Source organism: Hippoglossus stenolepis, chromosome 8, assembly GCF_022539355.2.
Source record: "Hippoglossus stenolepis isolate QCI-W04-F060 chromosome 8, HSTE1.2, whole genome shotgun sequence".
In the NCBI taxonomy this organism is placed as follows: Eukaryota; Metazoa; Chordata; class Actinopteri; order Pleuronectiformes; family Pleuronectidae; genus Hippoglossus; species Hippoglossus stenolepis.
The window spans coordinates 21,801,241-21,825,094 of record NC_061490.1 but is presented as its reverse complement, the minus strand read 5'-3'; the positions used below and the strand labels follow the sequence as shown (position 1 = coordinate 21,825,094).

Below are 23,854 nucleotides of genomic sequence, written 5' to 3'. Positions count from 1 at the left end.
GCAGCTTTGTCTTATGAACTGTGTAGCTTTTGAGTATGATGACGACAACAACAACAACAGGATCTGAGGCCAAGTCGACCAGGACGAAAGATTATTGGAAACTTTGCTGATGACCTTGGGTTACTCGAGGCTTACCTGGACTGGGTGGGGAGATCTTGGCAGACAGAGAACAGATGGACTCGGTGAAGAATGAAGATGCCCGCCAGTCGGTGCTGAAGAGGTTCCAGGTGGCAGGACAAAAGTGAAGGGAGAGAATGCAAAGAAAGCCGAGGGCACAAGTTATGTAACGTTTTATGAGGGAGGCCAGGGCTCCTTCTTTAGCTCGGAGACATATTGCTCAAAAAATCTAAACATTGCCAACGCTGTTCATTACTATTTACTACTTATACAGAAAGTCATAAATATGTGAAGCCATATGTACATTGTTTGATGAAATGTAATCGATAAAAGTGAGTTTGCAATTAATTTACTGATGTAATCTTCATTTATTCCTCAATGCAGAGCTGATTTGGTGAATTGTACCAGAAGCACAGACAATCAGCAATCCTCAGTAGATCCCCATTAATCACACAGACATCAACCTGCTGAGGAAGATCCCGGATACGATAGAAAGCTCTGGATCAGCTGTTAAACAGGCCTCATGGTGGGACTGATTTCTCAGTGACAACAAGACAGAAGAGAAGCCTCTAAACACCTGAAAACATAAACTCCATCTGTCACCATGTAAGATTTAAGAACAGAAACAGTAATTGAACAATGGAGAGCACTGAGTGATGAAACTTTTACTGCACAAGTGTATTGCATTGATGTGCAATACATGAACTGCTGATCTGAGGACATCTTCTGCTGCTGCTGCTTCATACAATAAGCTCCTTGTAGTAGTTGCAGCCTAAGAGCAGTATTGACTTGAATTACATGCTCAGAACTGTTTGAGTCGGCCATGTTTATTCCCTGTTGCAGTGAAACTGATGCTAATGTAGACAGTGCTATCAGGAAGCGAAACCAATATTGATGACACGGAACTGCAGAGAGAGATGTCCTAAATCGATTCTCTATGTGGAAAAATAATCTGTTTATCTTAATTCATCGCGTAGGCGTAAATAAGAATAAATGCAGACCCATGGCCTGATGAAATCCAAACCTAATTATCATGTTTAGAGTTTATGTAATGGGAGGAGGTTCTTTATTAACACGTATGAACGTCAAAATGAACCTGCTGTTTTGCATTTTAGTAAAGATTAACCAACTGGTGTCGGCTCGTGGCTCCATATACAGTAAAATAAATTTGACTCTGGGCTGGAGTGCGACTCACCTCTTTGCGGATATCATTTTATATCAGCTCATCTTTGAAAGCACGAGGCACAGCAAGAAAAAAAAAAAATACAACTCTAGTTGTTTCTTCCTTGAAACCTTAACATTTCTAAAACGTCTTCTATTAGGTAAGTAGATGTATGTTTACCTTATCAACACATTTTTTGCATTTATTTACTTCTACTGAACATAGCATGCTAACCATCTAGGTCCAATCACGCAAGCCCGTCTCATAACTTTTTGTTAGCGAGTCACGCATCCAGTCAACCTGCAAGAAGTAGCTGTTCATGTTCTGTGAATAACCTTTTAAATGCAACTAGGAGCAATCGTCAACACCGTCCACACCTGGCAAGACACCATGTTCGGTGGCTGAGAAACGTACAAATAGCCCTTCAGTTTAAATCAGAAGTAAAGTATTTTACATTTTTATATGCAGCCTATCATTCCTACATTTTGATTGATGTTTGTTCACTTCCTTTGGTTCAGGTCCGTAGACAATGGTGAGCAGCGAGGTGATTCTCTCGGTGTACATAATTACCTTCATGATTGGCTTCCCAGCCAACCTCCTGGCTCTCTATGCCTTCAGTGTCAAGATCCATGTCAAGGCAAATCCAACAGACATCCTGCTACTCAATCTGACCGTCTCCGACCTGCTCTTCTTGATCATCCTTCCTCTCAAGATGTACGAGGCCACGTCGTCAGGCATGACATGGAATCTGCCCGACTTCCTGTGCTCCCTCACCGCCTTCATCTTCTTCTCCACCATCTACACCAGCTCCTTGTTGCTGATGGCTGTCAGTCTGGTTCGCTACATTGCACTCGCTTTCCCTATCACCTATCATCGGGTGCACAAACCTGTGTATGCAGTAGTGATGGGGGCAGTCATTTGGCTGATCTCCTTAGCAAACTGCAGTATCACTATCATCACCCTGCACCACCCATCCCTAGCCAGCAAAAACCCTGATGGCCATGCTTGCTATGAGAACTTTACGAAGAAGCAGCTGGATGTCCTCCTCCCGATACGTTTGGAGTTTTTCATTGTTTTCTGCCTTGTACCTCTTGTAATCTGTGTTTACTGCTACGTGCAATGCATCTTGATCGTGTACAGCCGCCCCAGGATATCCCGCATGCAGAAGCAGAAAGCCATCGGTATGGCCTTGGGGACTCTAGCCGTGTTCCTCATTTGCGTGCTACCATACAATATCTCTCATTTAGTGGGTTTCATTGAGGGTAAGAGCCCAGAATGGAGGTACTACGTTTTGCTGCTTAGCACCTTCAACACCTGCATTGATCCCATCATCTTCTACTTTTCTTCCTCTAGCTTCCACTGCAACAGTAAAAAGTCAATTTTCAGGAAACGTAGACTCACTGTTTCAGAGTTACAAAGGCCGGGCACAGGCTCTAACCCAGGGTAAAAGACACTGTCCAGCTTTAATGATATTATTGTACTGTATATTATTCCATTCATTATCCATCTATTACCTCTCCCGCTTATCCTGGAGCCAATCCCAGTCAACATTGGGCAAGAAGTACCATATGCTTCAGAAGTTGTTTTAACTCAAGCTTAAATTTCACATTTTTTTTATCTTTATAAAACAATGTCTTAAAAAATCTGAAGTGTGATCTGATCCTGTTGAAAGTGACTGTGTTGCTTTTGAAAACAATGTAGACCCCTTAAAAAAAATTGTAGAGACATATTTGTACATGCAAAATTCAAAATTTTATTATTTTACAGTAAGTTCTCTATTTTTTAATGGGAATTCAAATCATTTGCGCCCTTGACACAGTAGTTTGTGTTTACTTTAACGCGGGCCAGCCACTCTTCTGCACTCATGCATTCTGTAGGCACACATGTAGAATATACCTGCAACAAAAAACAAAACAAAAGTCAGAAATAAAGTGATGTGCCACAAAGGCATTTTCTTCAGCACACAGATATGTCAAGTACAAGATAGTGGCACAATAACAAGTTATAGACAGAAATATATTTTTTAAAGGAAAAGTTAATTTTTTTCTCTTAGTTATCCAGTATATCTGAAGCTTATTGTGTGAGTTTGATAATATGTGTGTCTATTGAGACTATATCCAGGGGTATTTTCAACAGCCTCTTTAACAATTGTCATGAATAAAGCTTTGGGAAAATGACAGAAATATATGTGACAGCAGTTTATTTTTTTACTTTATCGTTTGTTTCTCATGAACAGACAGAGATGTAATATTCAAGGAGGATTTCAAACTGATTTAGTTGACTCTGTTGGGACCTGGTATTTGTGAACTACAGTTCGGCCTACATGTGTAGTCAAACCCTGGACACACGTTCTTTGTTCTGGAGACGAACCAGAGCCTCCAGAACTCAGTCTCCCAGGGTGCTTCAACTTCACACCGAGGTGTGAAAACTGACCGGGGACACAAGTTTCAACAACTATGGGTCACTCTGGGCCCCATGACCCATGAGGTCACCAGGCCAATATAAGCCCAGTTCTCCCCCCCTTCTTCCTCTTTCTACTCAACTCTCCGAGAGGAGCCCACCTCTCTGTCTGCTCAACTTCACTGGAGGAGAGGTGCAGCTTGCAGCTCACCTCACCAGGGAAACCTCCTCCCAATCCAAGCTCTACCAACCTTCAAGCAGGCCTGACTGGAGCAGCTGCTAAAACCTTCCAAAAGGCAGCGCCGCGAGTGCCTGCCTAAGAACTTCAGCAAAAGAGCTGCATCGTACAGCAGAACCACAAAAACAGGAGCCACAAAACCAGCAAGATGACTTCACTGGACTTCAAACAGCACATCTACCCTTTTCCCCTTTTCATGGACGGGTAACACAACTGGGCTTAATAATTATACTAGGCTAAGCAAAGACTGTTTATTCGATTCCGTGTGATGTTTATAAGTTTGATGTGTTGCTGTGATATTTTGGTTATAAGTTATTTCAAAGTTAATGTTAATTATGTTATTATCTTCACAGTCTTTCTTTGCATGCAACTAGCTACTTTCTCTAACTTGGCACCAACACAAACACACGCATATCTCCCCACACATCTCTCTGACCCCTGCCGCATGTCATATACCTTCCAAGGGGGGATCCCGTTATCTAAATAGTGGCCTGCCGCCATTTTGAAAGCACACTCACACACACAGACCCACACACGCATACTCACATACACATCTGTATATAGTAAGTACACCTTTAGTAATTTGTGTTTTTATACTTTATTATCTTCATAATAAATGTTTTTCTGTCACAAATGTTGTTTTAATGAATGTTGAACAAGTGTGCATTTTGCCAATCTCTACACTGTCAAGAACTCTATATCCTTCAACTTTGCTAACTATCTATATGGTAATTTTATTTATAGTTATTAATTTAATTGTTACTCAGAGTTCCAAATTTGTAGACAATCAATAAATTTGCTATCTTTTCCCTTCCTTTGAAGAGTGGTGCCCCGAGGTAACTTTCATCAATTAAAGTTATTATTTAATATTAATATTTGTAATATTAATGTTTAATATTAATTTTCATAACCAATTTATTGAATGCCGAAAGGCACACCATTTAATGGTGTCATGTTTAATGTATCAATTGCACAACAACTATCAGCAAGAAACAGTTATTACAGTGAAGTTGACTGCACCTGTGTATTGGACCCATCCCAGTATGTAGGACCAGGAAAAGCGACAGTCTGTAATACAAAGGTCATTTCAGGTGAAGTTCACACTGTGCACCAATAGTTTCTGCAACAGGCCGACTGGACTGTTACTGTACATGATATTCAAATTCACCACAAAACACATCATTCATGCCCGATGTGATATTTGGGTACTGTGTAAATTTATTCTGTTGAAGAAGAGATACCTGCAAAAATAATACAAGCCCATCCTCTACTTCTGTACTTCTGTGTTTGTACACAGAGGTCGTCATGAGAGCTTCTGGACAGAGTAATCAAACCAATCACAATAAAATTCACTAATAACAACATGTGTTTTGTTTTTATACCCCCTGCGGCACAAATCACAGATATGTAAATTTCCTCAGCCAACCACACAAAACGTTAATCAGAAAATGACTTGGGAACATCAACTCACACACAACTAACAATTCTGTGAGAGATGCTGATACAACTGCAGCTTTGTCTTATGAACTGTGTAGCTTTTGAGTATAATGACGACAACAACAACAACAGGATCTGAGGCAAAGTCGACCAGGACGAAAGATTATTGGAAACTTTGCTGATGACCTTGGGTTACTAGAGGCTTACCTGGACCGGGTGGGGAGATCTGGGCGGACAGAGAACAGAAGGACTCGGTGAAGAATGAAGATGCCCGTCAGTCGGTGCTGAAGAGGCTCCAGGTGGCAGGACAAAAGTGAAGGGAGAGAATGCAAAGAAAGCCGAGGGGCACAAGTTATGTAAAGTTTTATGAGGGAGGCCAGGGCTCCTTCTTTAGCTCGGAGACATATTGTGCTCAAAAAATCTAAACATTACCAACGCTGTTCATTACTATTTACTACTTTTACAGAAAGTCATAAATATGTAGCCATATGTACATTGTTTGATGAAATGTAATCAATAAAAAGTGAGTTTGCAATTAATTTACTGATGTAATCTTCATTTATTCCTCAATGCAGAGCTGATTTGGTGAATTGTACCAGAAGCACAGACAATCAGCAATCCTCAGTAGATCCCCATTAATCACACAGACATCAACCTGCTGAGGAAGATCCCGGATACGATAGAAAGCTCTGGATCAGCTGTTAAACAGGCCTCATGGTGGGACTGATTTCTCAGCGACAACAAGACAGAAGAGAAGCCTCTAAACACCTGAAAACATAAACTCCATCCGTCATCATGTAAGATTTAAGAACAGAAACAATAATTGAACAATGGAGAGCACTGGGTGATGAAACCTTTTACTGCACAAGTGTATTGCATTGATGTGCAATACATGAACTGCTGATCTGAGGATATCTTCTTCTGCTGCTGCTTCATACAATAAGCCCCTTGTAGTAGTTGCAGCCTAAGAGCAGTATTGACTTGAATTACATGCTCAGAACTGTTTGAGTCGGCCGTGTTTATTCCCTGTTGCAGTGAAACTGATGCTAATGTAGACAGTGCTATCAGGAAGCGAAACCAATATTGATGACACGGAACTGCAGAGAGAGATGTCCTCAATCGATTCTCTATGTGGAAAAATTATCTGTGTATTTTAAATTAATGCGTAGGTGTAAATAAGAATAAATGTAGACCCATGGCCTGATGAAATCCCAAACTAATTATCATGTTTAGAGTTTATGTAATGGGAGGAGGTTCTTTATTAACAAGTATGAAAGTCAAAATGAACCTGCTGTTTTGCATACATTAGTATCAGTACAGAAGAGTACAGCTTCGACTCACAGCTTTGCAGGTATTGCTTATATCAGCTCATCTTTGAAAGCACGAGGCACAGCAAGTAAAAAACATAGAGCTCAACATTTTCAAAACGTTGTTTATTAGGTAAGTAGATATATGTTTACCTTATCAACCATTTTTCCACATCTGGTGTTTGGAGTCTGAGATTGAGAGCTTGGCTCATTTGTTTTGCAGTTTTTCTGTATTGATTTTATGATGTTTGTTTACTTAATTCATTCTTGTATAAAAAAGAAAATGACACTTAAAGATAGAGCTTTAATTTCTAGATTTGCAGTATATATTCAAGAAGTAGCCTTTCATAGGGTATAACCTTTTAAACGCAATGATGGTTGTTAGTACATACTATAGTCTCGTTAGTCTGTAAAATGTACGACATGACAGCTCCCAGAAGTGAAGCCAAATCATCTTGATTGTCACCTGGTGGGTGAACCAAGCTAAAAAGTCAAAGTACACATCGATTACATTTTGCTCACAGATGAGGTTTGTTCAAGTGTTTGTGCAACTTTTTGCGGTAAGTTGGGTTTTAACTTTACCACAATCACCACTGCGCCGACTTTGCCGTCAAGAGTAGAGGTCAAAAGCGTAAGATGGCAGCCCCCATATGAGGCATAATTTAGTTTCAGTTTAAATCAGAAGTAAAGTATTTTACATTTTTGTATGCAGCCTATCATTCCTACATTTTGATTGATGTTTGTTCACTTCCTTTGGTTCAGGTCCATAGACAATGAGTGAGCAACGAGGTGATTCTCGGTGTACATAATTACCACCTTCATGATTGGCTTCCCAGCCAGCCTCCTGGCTCTCTATGCCTTCAGTGTCCAAGATCCATGTCAAGGCAAATCCAACAGACATCCTGCTACTCAATCCTGACTGTCTCCGACCTGCTCTTCTTGATCATCCTTCCTCTCAAGATGTACGAGGCCATGTCTAGGGCATGATGTGGAATCTGCCCGACTTCCTGTGCTCCCTCACCGCCTTCATCTTCTTCTCCACCATCTACACCCAGCTCCTTGTTGCTGATGGCTGTCAGTCTGGTTCGCCCCTTTGCACTCACTTTCCCTACTCACCCTATCATCAGCTGAACAAACCTGTGTGTGCAGTAGTGATGAGTGCAGTCATTTGGCTGATCTCCTCAGCAAACTGCAGTATCACTACATCACCCTGCCACCCATCCCTGGCCAGCGAAACCCTGATGACAATGCCATGTTTGCTGAGAACTTTCACGGAGAAGCAGCTGGATATCCTCCTCCCGATACGTTTGGAGATTTTCTTTGTCCCTCTGCCTTTATACCTCTTGTAATCTGTGTTTACTGCCTAAAGTGCAATACATTTTGATAAGTGTACAACCGCCCCAGGATATCCCGCATGCAGAAGCAGAAAGCCATCGGCGGTATGGCCTTGGGACTCTAGCCGTGTTCCTCATTTGCGTGCTACCATACAATATCTCCCTCATTTAGTGGTTTCATTAAGGGTAAGAGCCAGAATGGAGTACTACATTTCTGCTTAGCACCTTCAACACCTGCATTGATCCATCATCTTCTACTTTTCACTTCCTCTAGCTTCCACTGCAACAGTAAAAAGTCAATTTTCAGGAAGCGTACACTCACTGTTTCAGAGTTACAGGCCGGGCACAGGCTCCTAACCCAGGGTAAAGACGCTCATCCCACAGCTTTAATGATATTATTGTACTTATATATTATTCTTTATTATCCATCTATTACCTCTCCAAAAACATCTTGGAGCCAATCCTACCAACATTGGGCAAATAGTATCATATGTTTCAGAAGTTGTTTTAACTCGAGCTTAAATTTCACATTTATTTATCTTTATAAAACAATTTCTTAAAAACCTGCAGTGTGATCTGATCCTGTTGAAAGTGACTGTGTTGCTTTTGAAAAACAATGTAGAGCCTTTTTTTTTAAAATTGCAGAAACATTATATTTGTATATGCAAAATTCCAAATTTATTATTTTACAGTAAGTTCTCTATTTTTGAATAGGAATTCAAATCATTTCATATAAACACAGTAGTTTGTGTTTACTTTATGAACCAAAGCCTCTTCTGCACTCATGCATTCTGCTTAGGCACACATATGGGAATATACCACAACAAAAACAAAAAAAAAAGTCAGAAATAAAGTGATGTGCCACCAAAGGCATTTTCTTCAACTTTTAGTGTATGTCAAGTACACAAGATGTTGGCACAATAACAAGTTATAGACAGAAAATATATTTTTAAAGGAAAAGATTTCTTTTTCTCTTAGTTATCAATATATCTGAAGCTTATTGTGTGAGTTTGATAATATGTGTCTATTGAGACTATATCCGAGGGGTATTTTCAACAGCCTCTTTAACAATTGTTATGAATAAAGCTTTGGAAATGACAGAAATATATGACAGTTTATTTTTACTTTATCATTTGTTTCTCATGAACAGACAGAGTGTAATATTCAAGGAGGATTTCAAACTGATTTAGTTGACTCTGTTGGGACCTGGTATTTGTGAACTACAGTTCGGCTACATGTGTAGTCAAACCCTGGACACACGTTCTTTGTTCTGGAGCAGACAGAGCCTCCAGAACTCAAGTCTCAGGGTGCTTCAACTTCACACCGAGGGTGAAAACTGACCGGGGACACAAGTTTCAACAACTATGGGTCACTCTGGGCTATGACCCATGAGGTCCTTGACCAATATAAGCCCAGTTCTCCCCCTTCTTCCTGTTTCTCCTCAACTCAGAGGAGCCCCTCTCTGTCTGCTCAACTGAAAGGAGGAGAGGTGCAGCTTACAGCCCACACCTCACCAGGAAACCTCCTCCCAATTAAGCTCTACCAACCTTCAAAGCAGGCCCTGGCTAGGGCAGCTGCTAAAACCTTCCAAAAGGCAGCGCCCCTTGATGCCTGCCCTAAGAACTTCAACAAAAAGAGCTGCATCGTACAGCAGAACCACAAAAACAGGAGCCACAAAACCAGCAGAAACTGACTTCACTGGACCAAACAGCACATCATCCTTTTTTCCCATTTCATGGACGGGTAACACAACTGGGCTTAATAATTATACTAGGCTAAGCAAATACTGTTTGATGATTCGTGTGATGTTTATAAGTTTGATGTGTTGCTGTGATATTTTGGTTATAAGTTATTTCAAAGTTAATGTTAGTTATGTTATGATCTTCACAGTCTTTCTTTTTATGCAACTGGCTACTTTCTCTAACTTGGCACCAACACAAGCTGCATATCTCCCCACATCTCGTGACCCCTGCCATGTCATATACCTTCCAGAAGTCCCATTATCTAAAGCATGTGGCCTGCCACGCAGCCATTTGAAAGCACACTCACACACAGACACACACCGCATACTCATACACATCTGTATAGTAAGTACCTTTAGTAATTTGTGTTTTTATGCTTTATTATCTTCATAATAAATGCTTTTCTTTCACAAATGTTGTTTTAATGAATGTTGCACAAGTGTGAATTTTGCAATCTCTACACTGTCAAAACTCTATATCCTTTAACTTGCTAACTATCTATATGGTAATTTTGTTTATAGTTATGAATTAATTGTTACTCAGAGTTCCAAATTTGTAGACAATCAATAAATTGGCTATCTTTTCCCTTCTTGAAGGGTGGTGCCCTGAGTAACTTTAATCAATTACATTTATTATTTAATATTCATATTTTTAATATTAATGTTCAATATTCATTTCATAACCAAATTTATTGAATGTGAAAGGCACAACATTTAATGATATCGCGTTCAATATCAATTGCACAACAACTATCAGCAAGAAACAGTTGTACAGTGAAGTTGACTGTGCCTGTGTATTGGACCATCCCGAAAGTATGTAGGACCAGGAAGCGACGATCTGTAATACAAGGTCCATTTCAGGTGAAGTTCACACTGTGCACCAATAGTTTCTGCAACAGGCCGACTGGACTGTTACTGTACATGATATTCAAATTCACCACAAAATGCGTCATTCATGCCCGATGTGATATTTGGGTACTGTGTAAAAATTTATTCTGTTGAAAGATACATAAACAATACAAGCCCATTCTCCACTTCTGTACTTTTGTGTTTGTACACAGAGTCGTCGTGAGGCTTCTGGACAGAGTAATCAAACCAACCACAATAAAATCATAATAACAGCATGTGTTTTGTTTTTATACCCCCTGCGGCACAAATCGCAGATATGTAAATTTCCTCAGCCAGCCACACAAAACGTTAATCATGGCCTGGGAACATCAACTCACACACAACTAACATTCTACTTGAGAGATGCTGATACAACTGCAGCTTTGTCTTATGAACTGTGTAGCTTTTGGAGCCGTGATGTTGACAACAACAACAACAGGATCTGAGGCCAAGTCGACCAGGACGAAAGATTATTGACTTTGCTGATGACCTTGGGTTACTCGAGGCTTACCTGGACCGGGTGGGGAGATCTTGGCAGACAGAACAGATGGACTCGGTGAAGAATGAAGATACCGTCAGTCGGTCTCGAGGCTCAGGTGGCAGGACAAAAAGTGAGAGAGGAGTAAAAGCCGAGGGCACAAGTTATGTAGCGTTTTATAGCAGAGGAGGCCAAGGGCTCCTTCTTTGCTTCGGAGACATGTTGCGCTCAAAAAAATCTAAACATTACCAGCGCTGTTCATTACTATTTACTACTTTTACAGAAAGTCATAAATATGTAGCCATATGTACATTGTTTGATGAAATGTAATCGATAAAAGTGAGTTTGCAATTAATTTACTGATGTAATCTTCATTTATTCCTCAATGCAGAGCTGATTTGATGCAATTGTACCAGAAGCACAGACAATCAGCAATCCTCAGTAGATCCCCATTAATCACACAGACATCAACCTGCTGAGAAGATCCCGGATACGATAAAGCTCTGGATCAGCTGTTAAACAGGCCTCATGGTGGGACCTTGATTTCTCAGTGACAACAAGATTAGAAAGCCTCTAAACACCTGAAAACATAAACTCCATCTGTCATCAAGTAAGATTTAAGAACAGACACAGTAATTGAACATTAGAGCACTGAGTGATAAGAAACCTTTACTACAAGTGTATTGCATTGATGTGCAATACATGACCTGCAGATCTGAGGATATCTTCTGCTGCTGCTGCTTCATACAATAAGCTCGCCTTATTAGTTGCAGCCTAAGAGCAGTATTGACTTGAATTAAATGCTCAGAACTGTTTGAGTCGGCCGTGTTTATTCCCTGTTGCAGTGAAACTGAGTGCTAATGTAGACAGTGCTATCAGGAAACGAAACCAATATTGATGACACGGAACTGCAGAGATGTCCTCGCCCGATTCTCTACGTGGAAAAATAATCTGTTTGTCTTAATTCATCGCGTAGGCGTAAATGAAATAAATGCAGACCATGGCTGTTGAAATCCAAACCTAATTATCATGTTGGGGACATGTAATGGGAGGAGGTTCTTTATTTAACACTTATGAGCGTCAAAATGAACCTGCTGTTTGCATTTTAGTAAAGATTAACCAACTGGTGTCGCTAGAGTAGCGCCATATACAAATGCAAATAAATTTGACTCTGGGCTGGAGTGCGACTCACCTCTTCACGGATATCATTTATATCAAGCTCATCTTTAACCACGAGGCACTTAAGAAAAAAAAATACAACTCTAGTTGTTTCTTCCTTGAAACCTTAACATTTCTAAAACGTCTTCTATTAGGTAAGTAGATGTATGTTTACCTTATCCAACACATTTTTGCATTTATTTACTTCTACTGAACATGTATACTAACCATCTAGGTCCAATCCATAAGCCCGTCTCATAACTTTTTTGTTAGCGGAGTCACGCATCAGTCAACCTGCAAGTAGCTGTTCATGTTCTGTGAATAACTTTTAAGAAATGCAACTAGGAGCAATCGTCAACACCGTCCACACCTGGCAAGACACCATGTTCGGTGGCTGAAACGATACAAATGGCCTTCAGTTTAAATAAGAAGTAAAGTATCTTACATTTTATATGCAGCTAATCATTCCTACATTTTGATTGATGTTCACTTCCTTTGGTTCAGGTCCGTGAGCAATGGTGAGCAGCGAGGTGATTCTCTCGGTGTACATAATTACCTTCATGATTGGCTTCCCAGCCAACCTCTGGCTCTCTATGCCTTCAGTGTCCAAGGTCCAATGTCAAGGCAAATCAACAGACATCCTGCTACTCAATCTGACCATCTCCGACCTGCTCTTCTTGATCATCCTTCCTCTCCAAGATGTACGAGGCCACGTCGTCCAGGCATGACATGGAGATGCCCGACTTCTCTGTGCTCCCTCACCTCCTTCATCTTCTTCTCCACCATCTACACCAGCTCCTTGTTACTGATGGCTGTATCCAGTCTGGTTCGCTACATTACTTTCGCCTTCCTATCACCTATCATCGGCTGCACAAACCTGTGTATGCAGTAGTGATGGGGGCAGTCGCTGGCTGATCTCCTTAGCAAACTGCAGTATCACACTATCATCACCGTGCACCACCCATCCTGGCCAGCGAAACCCCTGATGACAATGTTCCTTGTTGCTATGAGAACTTTACGGAGAAGCAGCTGGATGTCCTCCTCCCGATACGTTTGGAGTTTTTCATTGTTTTCTGCCTTGTACCTCTTGTAATCTGTGTTTACTGCCTACGTGCAATGCATCTTGATCGTGTCACAGCCGCCCCAGGATATCCCGCATACAGAAGCAGAAAGCCATCGGTATGGCCTTAGGGACTCTAGCCATGTTCCTCATTGCGTGCTACCATACAATATCTCTACATTTAGTGGGTTTCATTGGGGAGTAGAGCCCAGAATGGAGGTACTACGTTTTGCTGTAGCACCTTCAACACCTGCATTGATCCCATCATCTTCTACTTTTCTTCCTCTAGCTTCCACTGCAACAGTAAAAGTCAATTTTGGGAAAGCGTGCACTCACTGTTTCAGAGTTACAAAGGCCAGGCACAGGCTCTAACCCAGGGTAAAGACACTGTCAGCTTTAATGATATTATTGTACTGTATATTATTCCATTTATTATCCATCTATTACCTCTCCGCTTATCTTGGAGCCAATCCCAGCCAACATTGAGCAAGAAGTACCAAATGCTTCCAGAAGTTGTTTTAACTCAAGCTTAAATTTCACATTTATTTTATCTTTATAAAACAATGTCTTAAAAAATCCTGCTGTGATCTGATCCTGTTGAAAGTGACTGTGTTGCTTTTTGAAAAACAATGTAGAGCCTTTAAAAGAAATGCAGGACATTATGTTTGCATATGCAAAATTCCAAATTTTATTATTTCACAGTTAGTTCTCTATTTTTTAATGGGAATTCAAATCATTTGCGCCCTTGACACAGTAGTTTGTGTTTGCTAGCAGGCCAGCCACTCTTCTGCACTCATGCATTCTGTAGAGGCACACATGTAGAATATACCTGCAACAAGAAACAAAACAAAAGTCAGAAATAAAGTGATGTGCCACAAAGGCATTTTCTTCAGCACACAGATATGTCAAGTACAAGATAGTGGCACAATAACAAGTTATAGACCAGAAAATATATTTTTAAAGGAAAGATTAATTTTTTCTCTTAGTTATCCAGTATATCTAGGCTTATTGTGTGAGTTTGATAATATGTGTATCTATTGAGACTATATCAGGGGTATTTTCAACATCCTCTTTCACAATTATTATGAATAAAGCTTTGGAAAATGACAGAAATATATGTGACAGCAGTTTATTTTTACTTTATCATTTGTTTTTCTCATGAACAGACAGAGTTGTAATATTCAAGGAGAATTTCAAACTGATTTGGGTTTGACTCTGTTAGGACCTGGTATTTGTGAACTACAGTTAAATCATGTAGTCAAACCCTGGACACACGTTCTTTGTTCTGGAGGCAGAACCAGAGCCTCCAGAACTCAGTCTCTAGGGTGCTTCAACTTCACACCGAGGTGTGAAAACTGACCAGGGACACAAGTTTCAACAACTATGGGTCCTCTGGGCCCATGACCCATGAGGTCACCAGGCCAATATAAGCCCAGTTCTCCCCCTTCTTCCTCTTTCTACTCAACTCTCCGAGAGAACCCACCTCTCTGTCTGCTCAACTTCACTGGAGGAGAGGTGCGGCTTGCAGCTCACCTCACCGAAACCTCCTCCCAATCAAGCTCTACCAACCTTCAGCAGGCCTGACAGGAGCAGACTGCTAAACCTCAAGGCAGCGCCGCGGTCTGCCTAAGAACTTCAGCAAAGAGCTGCATCGTACAGCAGAACCACAAAAACAGGAGCCACCAAAACCAGCAAAAAGGTTGATGTGCTGTTTTGAAGTCCAATGAAATAGTCTTGACTTCACTGGACTTCAAACACATCTTCATACCCCCATTCATGGGCCAGGTAACACAACTGGGCTTAATAATTATACTAGGCTAAGCAAAGAGACTGTTTATTAGATTCCGTGTGATGTTTTATAAGTTTGATTTTTGTTGCTGTGATATTTTGGTTATAAGTTATTTCAAAGTTAATGTTAGTTATGTTATGATCTTCTGATCTTTCTTTGCATGCAACCTAGCTACTTTCTCTAACTTGGCACCAAAAAAAAACACAAACACACGCATATGTCCCACACATCTCTCTGACCCCTGCATGTCGTATACTTCAAAGGGTGGAGGTCAGGTATCTAAATAGTGGCCTGCCGCCATTTTTGAAAGCATACTCACACACACAGACACGCATACTCACATACACATCTGTATATAGTAAGTACACCTTTAGTAATTTGTATTTTTATACTTTATTATCTTCATAATAAATGTTTTTCTTTCTGAAGCTGTTTTATTGAATGTTGCACAAGTGTGAATTTTGCCAATCTCTACACTGTCCAGAACTCTATATCCTTCAACTTTTTTGCTAACTATCTACATGGTAATTTTATTTATAGTTATTAATTATTGTTACTCAGAGTTCCAAATTTGTACACAATCAATACATTGCTATCTTTTCACTTCCTTTGAAGGGTGGTGCCTGAGAGTAACTTTCATCAATTAAAGTTATTATTTAATATTAATATTTGTAATATTAAAGTTTAATATTTATTTTCATAACCAATTTATTGAATGCAGAAAGGCACACATTTAATGGTGTCACGTTTAATATCAATTGCACAACAACTATCAGCTTAAGAAACAGTTATTACAGTGATTGACTGCACCTGTGTGGACCCATCCCAGTATGTAGGACCAGGAAAAGCGACAGTCTGTAATACAAGGTCATTTTCAGTGAAGTTCCACACTGTACCAGCAATAATTTCTGCAACAAGCGACTGGACTGTTACTGTACATGATATTCAAATTCACCACAAAACACATCATTCATGCGATGTGATGTTTGGGTGCTGTGTAAATTTATTCTGTGAAGAAGGGTACCTGCAAAATAATACAAGCCATCCTCTACTTCTGTACTTCTGTGTTTGTACACAGAGAGGAGTGAAGTCATAAAGGAAACTTCTGGACAGAGTAATCAAACCAATCACAATAAAATTCACTAACAACATGTGTTTTGTTTTTATACCCCCTGCGGCACAAATCACAGATATGTAAATTTCCTCAGCCAACCACAAAACGTTAATCAGAAAATGACTTGGGAACATCAACTCACACAACTAACAATTCTGTGAGAGATGTAGTAACTGTTGTCTTATGAACTGTCTTCAGCACCAATTATCCATGGCTGACAACAACAACAGCTTGGGATCTGAGGCAAAAAAATTAAGAGCCAGAGGGCGAAAGATTATTGGAAACATGATGACCTTGGGTTACTGGGGCTTACTGGACTGGGTGGAGAATCTTGGCAGACAGAGAACAGATGGACACGGTGAAGAATAGAAGATACCCGTCAGTCGGTTGCTGAAGAGGCTCAGGTGGCAGGACAAAGCGTGAAGGAAATGCAAAGAAAGCCAGGGGCACAAGTTATGTAACGTTTGAGAAGACCAGGAACTCACCTTTTTAGCTCGAGAGACATATTGTGCTCAAAATCTAAACATTACCAACGCTGTTCATTACTATTTACTACTTGAAAATTATAAATATGAAGCCGCTATGTACATTGTTTGATGAAATGCAATCGATAAAAAGTGAGTCTGCAATTAATTTACTGATGTAATCTTCCTGTTTACTGATGTAATCTTCATTTATTCCTCAATGAAACTGATTTAGTGGTGTACCAGAAGCACAGACAATCAGCAATCCTCAGTGAGTCCCCATTAATCACACAGACATCAACCTGCTGAGGAAGATCCAGGATACGATAGAAAGCTCTGGATCAGCTGTTAAAGCAGGCCTCATGGTGCAGGACTGATTTCTCAGCGTGTGAGACAGAAGAAGCCTCTAAACACCTGAAAACATAAACTCCACATCCGTCATCATGTAGATTTAAGAACGAAACAATAATTGAACAATGGAGCACTGGGTGATGAAACCTTTTACTGCACAAGTGTATTGCACATTGATGTGCAACCACTTGAACTGCTGATCTGAGGATATCTTCTTCTGCTGCTGCTTCATACAATAAACCCCTTGTAGTAGTTGCAGCCTAAGAGCAGTATTGACTTAGATTACATGCTCAGAACTGTTTGAGTCGGCCGTGTTTATTCCTGTTGCAGTGAAACTGATGCTAATGTAGACAGTGCTATCAGGGTGACAATATTGATAAACACGGAACTGCAGAAAGTGTCCTCAATCGATTCTCTATGTGGGAAAAATTATCTGTGTATTTTAAATGAATGCGTGGTGTAAACAAGAATAAATGTAGACCCATGGCCTGATGAAATCCCAAACTAATTATCATGTTTAGAGTTTGTAGCAATGGGAGGAGGTTCTTTATTAACAAGTATGAAAGTCAAAATGAACCTGCTGTTTTGCATACATTAGTATCAGTACAGAAGAGTACAGCTTCGACTCACAGCTTTGCAGGTATTGCTTATATCAGCTCATCTTTGAAAGCACGAGGCACAGCAAGTAAAAAACATAGAGCTCAACATTTTCAAATCATCGTTTATTAGGTAAGTAGATATATGTTTACCTTATCAACCATTTTTCCACATCTGGTGTTTGGAGTCTGAGATTGAGAGCTTGGCTTATTTGTTTAGCAGTTTTTCTGTATTGATTTTATGATGTTTGTTTACTTAATTCATTCTTGTATAAAAAAAGAAAATGACACTTAAATATAGAGCTTTAATTTCTAGATTTGCAGTATATATTCAAGAAGTAGCCTTTCATAGGGTATAACCTTTTAAACGCAATGATGGTTGTTACTACATACTATAGTCTCGTTAGTCTGTAAAATGTACGACATGACAGCTCCCAGAAGTGAAGCCAAATCATCTTGATTGTCACCTGGTGGGTGAACCAAGCTAAAAAGTCAAAGTACACATCGATTACATTTTGCTCACAGATGAGGTTTGTTCAAGTGTTTGTGCAACTTTTTGCGGTAAATTGGGTTTTAACTCATAATTGATTCGCAACTGGTTGAACGCGTGTGTCGGCAGAACTTCGATACCGCTGCTCTTTACCACAATCACCACTGCGCAGACTTTGCCGTCAAAAGTGAGGTCAAAAGCGTAAGATGGCAGCCCCCATATGAGGCATAATTTAGTTTCAGTTTAAATCAGAAGTAAAGTATTGTACATTTTTATATGCAGCCTATCATTCCCACATTTTGATTGATGTTTGTTCACTTCCTTTGGTTCAGGTCCGTAGACAATGGTGAGGAGCAAGGTGCTTCTCTCGGTGTACATAATTACCTTCGTGATTGGCTTCCCAGCCAACCTCCTGGCTCTCTATGCCTTCAGTGTCAAGATCCATGTCAAGGCAAATCCAACAGACATCCTGCTACTCAATCTGACCGTCTCCGACCTGCTCTTCTTGATCATCCTTCCTCTCAAGATGTACGAGGCCAAGTCAGGCATGACGTGGAATCTGCCCGACTTCCTGTGCACCCTCACCACCTTCATCTTCTTCTCCACCATCTACACCAGCTCCTTGTTGCTGATGGCTGTCAGTCTGGTTCGCTACATTGCACTCGCCTTCCCTATCACCTATCATCGGCTAAACAAACCTGTGTATGGAGTAGCGATGAGTGCAGTCATGTGGCTGATCTCCTTAGCAAACTGCAGTATACCTCTCACCCTGTACCACCCATCCCTAGCCAGCGAAACCCCTGATGACAATGCCCATGTTTGCTTTGAGAACTTTACGAAGAAGCAGCTGGATGTCCTCCTACCGATACGTTTGGAGTTTTTCTTTGTTTTCTGCCTTGTACCTCTTGTAATCTGTGTTTACTGCTACGTGCAATGCATCTTGATCGTGTACAGCCGCCCCAGGATATCCCGCATGCAGAAGCAGAAAGCCATCGGTATGGCCTTGGGGACTCTAGCCGTGTTCCTCATTTGCGTGCTACCATTCAATATCTCTCATTTAGTGGGTTTCATTGAGGTTAAGAGCCCAGAATGGAGGTACTACGTTTTGCTGCTTAGCACCTTCAACACCTGCATTGATCCCATCATCTTCTACTTTTCTTCCTCTAGCTTCCACTGCAACAGTAAAAAGTCAATTTTCAGGAAACGTAGACTCACTGTTTCAGAGTTACAAAGGCCGGGCACAGGCTCTAACCCAGGGTAAAAGACACTGTCCAGCTTTAATGATATTATTGTACTGTATATTATTCCATTCATTATCCATCTATTACCTCTCCCGCTTATCTTGAGCAAATCCCCAGCCAACATTGAGCAAGAAGTACCAAATGCTTCAGAAGTTGTTTTAACTTGAGCTTAAATTTCACATTTATTTATCTTTATAAAACAATGTCTTAAAAATCTACACTGTGATCTGATCCTGTTGAAAGTGACTGTGTTGCTTTTGAAAAACAATGTAGAGCCTTTAAAAAAAAAATGCAGAGACATTATATTTGCATATGCAAAATTCCAAATTTTATTATTTCACAGTTAGTTCTCTATTTTTTAATGGGAATTCAAATCATTTGCGCCCTTGACACAGTAGTTTGTGTTTACTTTAACGCGGGCCAGCCACTCTTCTGCACTCATGCATTCTGTAGGCACACATGTAGAATATACCTGCAACAAAAAACAAAACAAAAGTCAGAAATAAAGTGATGTGCCACAAAGGCATTTTCTTCAGCACACAGATATGTCAAGTACAAGATAGTGGCACAATAACAAGCTATAGACAGAAAATATATTTTTGAAAGGAAAAGATTAATTTTTTCTCATAGTTATCCAGTATATCTGAAGCTTATTGTGTGAGTTTGATAATATGTGTGTCTATTGAGACTATATCGAGGGGTATTTTCAACATCCTCTTTAACAATTATTATGAATAAAGCTTTGGGAAAATGACAGAAATATATGTGACAGCAGTTTATTTTTTTACTTTATCATTTGTTTCTCATGAACAGACAGAGTTGTAATATTCAAGGAGGAATTCAAACTGATTTAGTTGACTCTGTTGGGACCTGGTATTTGTGAACTACAGTTCGGCCTACATGTGTAGTCAAACCCTGCCACACGTTCTTTGTTCTGGAGACGAACCAGAGCCTCCAGAACTCAGTCTCCCAGGGTGCTTCAACTTCACACCGAGGTGTGAAAACTGACCGGGGACACAAGTTTCAACAACTATGGGTCACTCTGGGCCCCATGACCCATGAGGTCACCAGGCCAATATAAGCCCAGTTCTCCCCCCCTTCTTCCTCTTTCTACTCAACTCTCCGAGAGGAGCCCACCTCTCTGTCTGCTCAACTTCACTGGAGGAGAGGTGCAGCTTGCAGCTCACCTCACCAGGGAAACCTCCTCCCAATCCAAGCTCTACCAACCTTCAAGCAGGCCTGACAGGAGCAGACTGCTAAAACCTTCCAAAAGGCAGCGCCGCGAGTGCCTGCCTAAGAACTTCAGCAAAAGAGCTGCATCGTACAGCAGAACCACAAAAACAGGAGCCACCAAAACCAGCAAAAAGGTTGATGTGCTGTTTGAAGTCCAATGAAGTAGTCTTGACTTCACTGGACTTCAAACAGCACATCAACCTTTTTTCCCATTTCATGGACGGGTAACACAACTGGGCTTAATAATTATACTAGGCTAAGCAAAGACTGTTTATTAGATTCCGTGTGATGTTTATAAGTTTGATTTTTGTTGCTGTGATATTTTGGTTATAAGTTATTTCAAAGTTAATGTTAGTTATGTTATGATCTTCACAGTCTTTCTTTGCATGCAACTAGCTACTTTCTCTAACTTGGCACCAACACAAACACACGCATATGTCCCCACACATCTCTCTGACCCCTGCCGCATGTCATATACCTTCCAAAGGGGTGGGGGTCAGTTATCTAAATAGTGGCCTGCTGCCATTTTGAAAGCACACTCACACACACAGACACGCATACTCACATACACATCTGTATATAGTAAGTACCTTTAGTAATTTGTGTTTTTATACTTTATTATCTTCAAAATAAATGCTTTTCTTTCACAAATGTTGTTTTAATGAATGTTGCACAAGTGTAAATTTTGCCAATGTCTACACTGTCAAGAACTCTATATCCTACAACTTTGCTAACTATCTATATGGTAATTTTGTTTATAGTTATGAATTAATTGTTACTCAGAGTTCCAAATTTGTACACAATCAATACATTTGCTATCTTTTCCCTTCCTTTGAAGGGTGGTGCCCTGAGGTAACTTTAATCAATTCAAGTTATTATTTAATATTCATATTTTTAATATTAATGTTCAATATTCATTTTCATAACCAAATGTATTGAATGCCGAAAGGCACACCATTTAATGGTGTCATGTTTAATGTATCAATTGCACAACAACTATCAGCAAGAAACAGTTATTACAGTGAAGTTGACTGCACCTGTGTATTGGACCCATCCCAGTATGTAGGACCAGGAAAAGCGACAGTCTGTAATACAAAGGTCATTTCAGGTGAAGTTCACACTGTGCACCAATAGTTTCTGCAACAGGCCGACTGGACTGTTACTGTACATGATATTCAAATTCACCACAAAACACGTCATTCATGCCCGATGTGATATTTGGGTACTGTGTAAATTTATTCTGTTGAAGAAGAGATACCTGCAAAAATAATACAAGCCCATTCTCCACTTCTGTACTTTTGTGTTTGTACACAGAGGTCGTCATGAGAGCTTCTGGACAGAGTAATCAAACCAACCACAATAAAATCCACTAATAACAACATGTGTTTTGTTTTTATACCCCCTGCGGCACAAATCACAGATATGTAAATTTCCTCAGCCAACCACACAAAACATTAATCAGAAAATGACCTGGGAACATCAACTCACAAACAACTAACAATTCTGTGAGAGATGCTGATACAACTGCAGCTTTGTCTTATGAACTGTGTAGCTTTTGAGTATGATGACGACAACAACAACAACAGGATCTGAGGCCAAGTCGACCAGGACGAAAGATTATTGGAAACTTTGCTGATGACCTTGGGTTACTCGAGGCTTACCTGGACTGGGTGGAGGAGATCTTGGCAGACAGAGAACAGATGGACTCGGTGAAGAATGAAGATGCCCGTCAGTCGGTGCTGAAGAGGCTCCAGGTGGCAGGACAAAACGTGAAGGGAGAGAATGCAAAGAAAGCCGAGGGGCACAAGTTATGTAACGTTTTATGAGGGAGGCCAGGGCTCCTTCTTTAGCTCGGAGACATATTGCGCTCAAAAAAATCTAAACATTGCCAACGCTGTTCATTACTATTTACTACTTATACAGAAAGTCATAAATATGAAGCCATATGTACATTGTTTGATGAAATGTAATCAATAAAAAGTGAGTTTGCAATTAATTTACTGATGTAATCTTCATTTATTCCTCAATGCAGAGCTGATTTGGTGAATTGTACCAGAAGCACAGACAATCAGCAATCCTCAGTAGATCCCCATTCATCACACAGACATCAACCTGCTGAGGAAGATCCCGGATACGATAGAAAGCTCTGGATCAGCTGTTAAACAGGCCTCATGGTGGGACTGATTTCTCAGTGACAACAAGACAGAAGAGAAGCCTCTAAACACCTGAAAACATAAACTCCATCTGTCACCATGTAAGATTTAAGAACAGAAACAGTAATTGAACAATGGAGAGCACTGAGTGATGAAACCTTTTACTGCACAAGTGTATTGCTTTGATGTGCAATACATGAACTGCTGATCTTAGGACATCTTCTGCTGCTGCTGCTTCATACAATAAGCTCCTTGTAGTAGTTGCAGCCTAAGAGCAGTATTGACTTGAATTACATGCTCAGAACTGTTGGAGTCGGCCATGTTTATTCCCTGTTGCAGTGAAACTGATGCTAATGTAGACAGTGCTATCAGGAAGCGAAACCAATATTAAAATGACGGAACTGCAGAGAGAGATGTCCTAATTCGATTCTCCATGTGGAAAAATAATCTGTTTATCTTAATTTATCGCGTAGGCCTGATGAAATCCAAACCTAATTATCATGTTTAGAGTTTATGTAGTGGGAGGAGGTTCTTTATTAACACGTATGAACGTCAAAATGAACCTGCTGTTTTGCATTTTATTAAAGATTAACCAACTGGTGTCGGCTCGTGGCTCCATATACAATAAATTTGACTCTGGGCTGGAGTGCGACTCACCTCTTTGCGGATATCATTTTATATCAGCTCATCTTTGAAAGCACGAGGCACAGCAAGAAAAAAAAAAAATACAACTCTAGTTGTTTCTTCCTTGAAACCTTAACATTTCTAAAACATCTTCTGTTAGGTAAGTAGATGTATGTTTACCTTATCAACACATTTTTTGCATTTATTTACTTCTACTGAACATAGCATGCTAACCATCTAGGTCCAATCACGCAAGCCCGTCTCATAACTTTTTGTTAGCGAGTCACGCATCCAGTCAACCTGCAAGAAGTAGCTGTTCATGTTCTGTGAATAACCTTTTAAATGCAACTAGGAGCAATCGTCAACACCGTCCACACCTGACAAGACACCATGTTCGGTGGCTGAGAAACGTACAAATAGCCCTTCAGTTTAAATCAGAAGTAAAGTATTTAACATTTTCATATGCAGCCTATCATTCC

The 23,854-nt window shown here is 40.3% G+C and overlaps 3 protein-coding genes across 3 annotated transcripts in view; all 3 read left to right on the top strand.

The window, feature by feature from the left end:
* The window catches only part of LOC118113339 (B-cell receptor CD22), a 1,629,935-nt gene that overhangs the window by 124,233 nt on the left and 1,481,848 nt on the right, over positions 1-23,854 (top strand). The gene's annotated exons all lie outside the window — the stretch shown is intronic.
* LOC124852249 (free fatty acid receptor 2-like) lies at positions 1,809-2,796 on the top strand. Its single transcript, XM_047340763.1, has one exon. The coding sequence runs from the start codon at positions 1,809-1,811 to the stop codon at positions 2,724-2,726; it is 918 nt and encodes a 305-aa protein (XP_047196719.1). The 3' UTR covers positions 2,727-2,796.
* On the top strand, positions 17,656-19,455 carry LOC124852248 (free fatty acid receptor 2-like). Its single transcript, XM_047340762.1, has 2 exons — positions 17,656-17,767; positions 18,457-19,455. Exon 2 carries the CDS (start codon positions 18,468-18,470, stop codon positions 19,383-19,385), a length of 918 nt encoding a protein of 305 aa, XP_047196718.1. The 5' UTR covers positions 17,656-17,767; positions 18,457-18,467; the 3' UTR covers positions 19,386-19,455.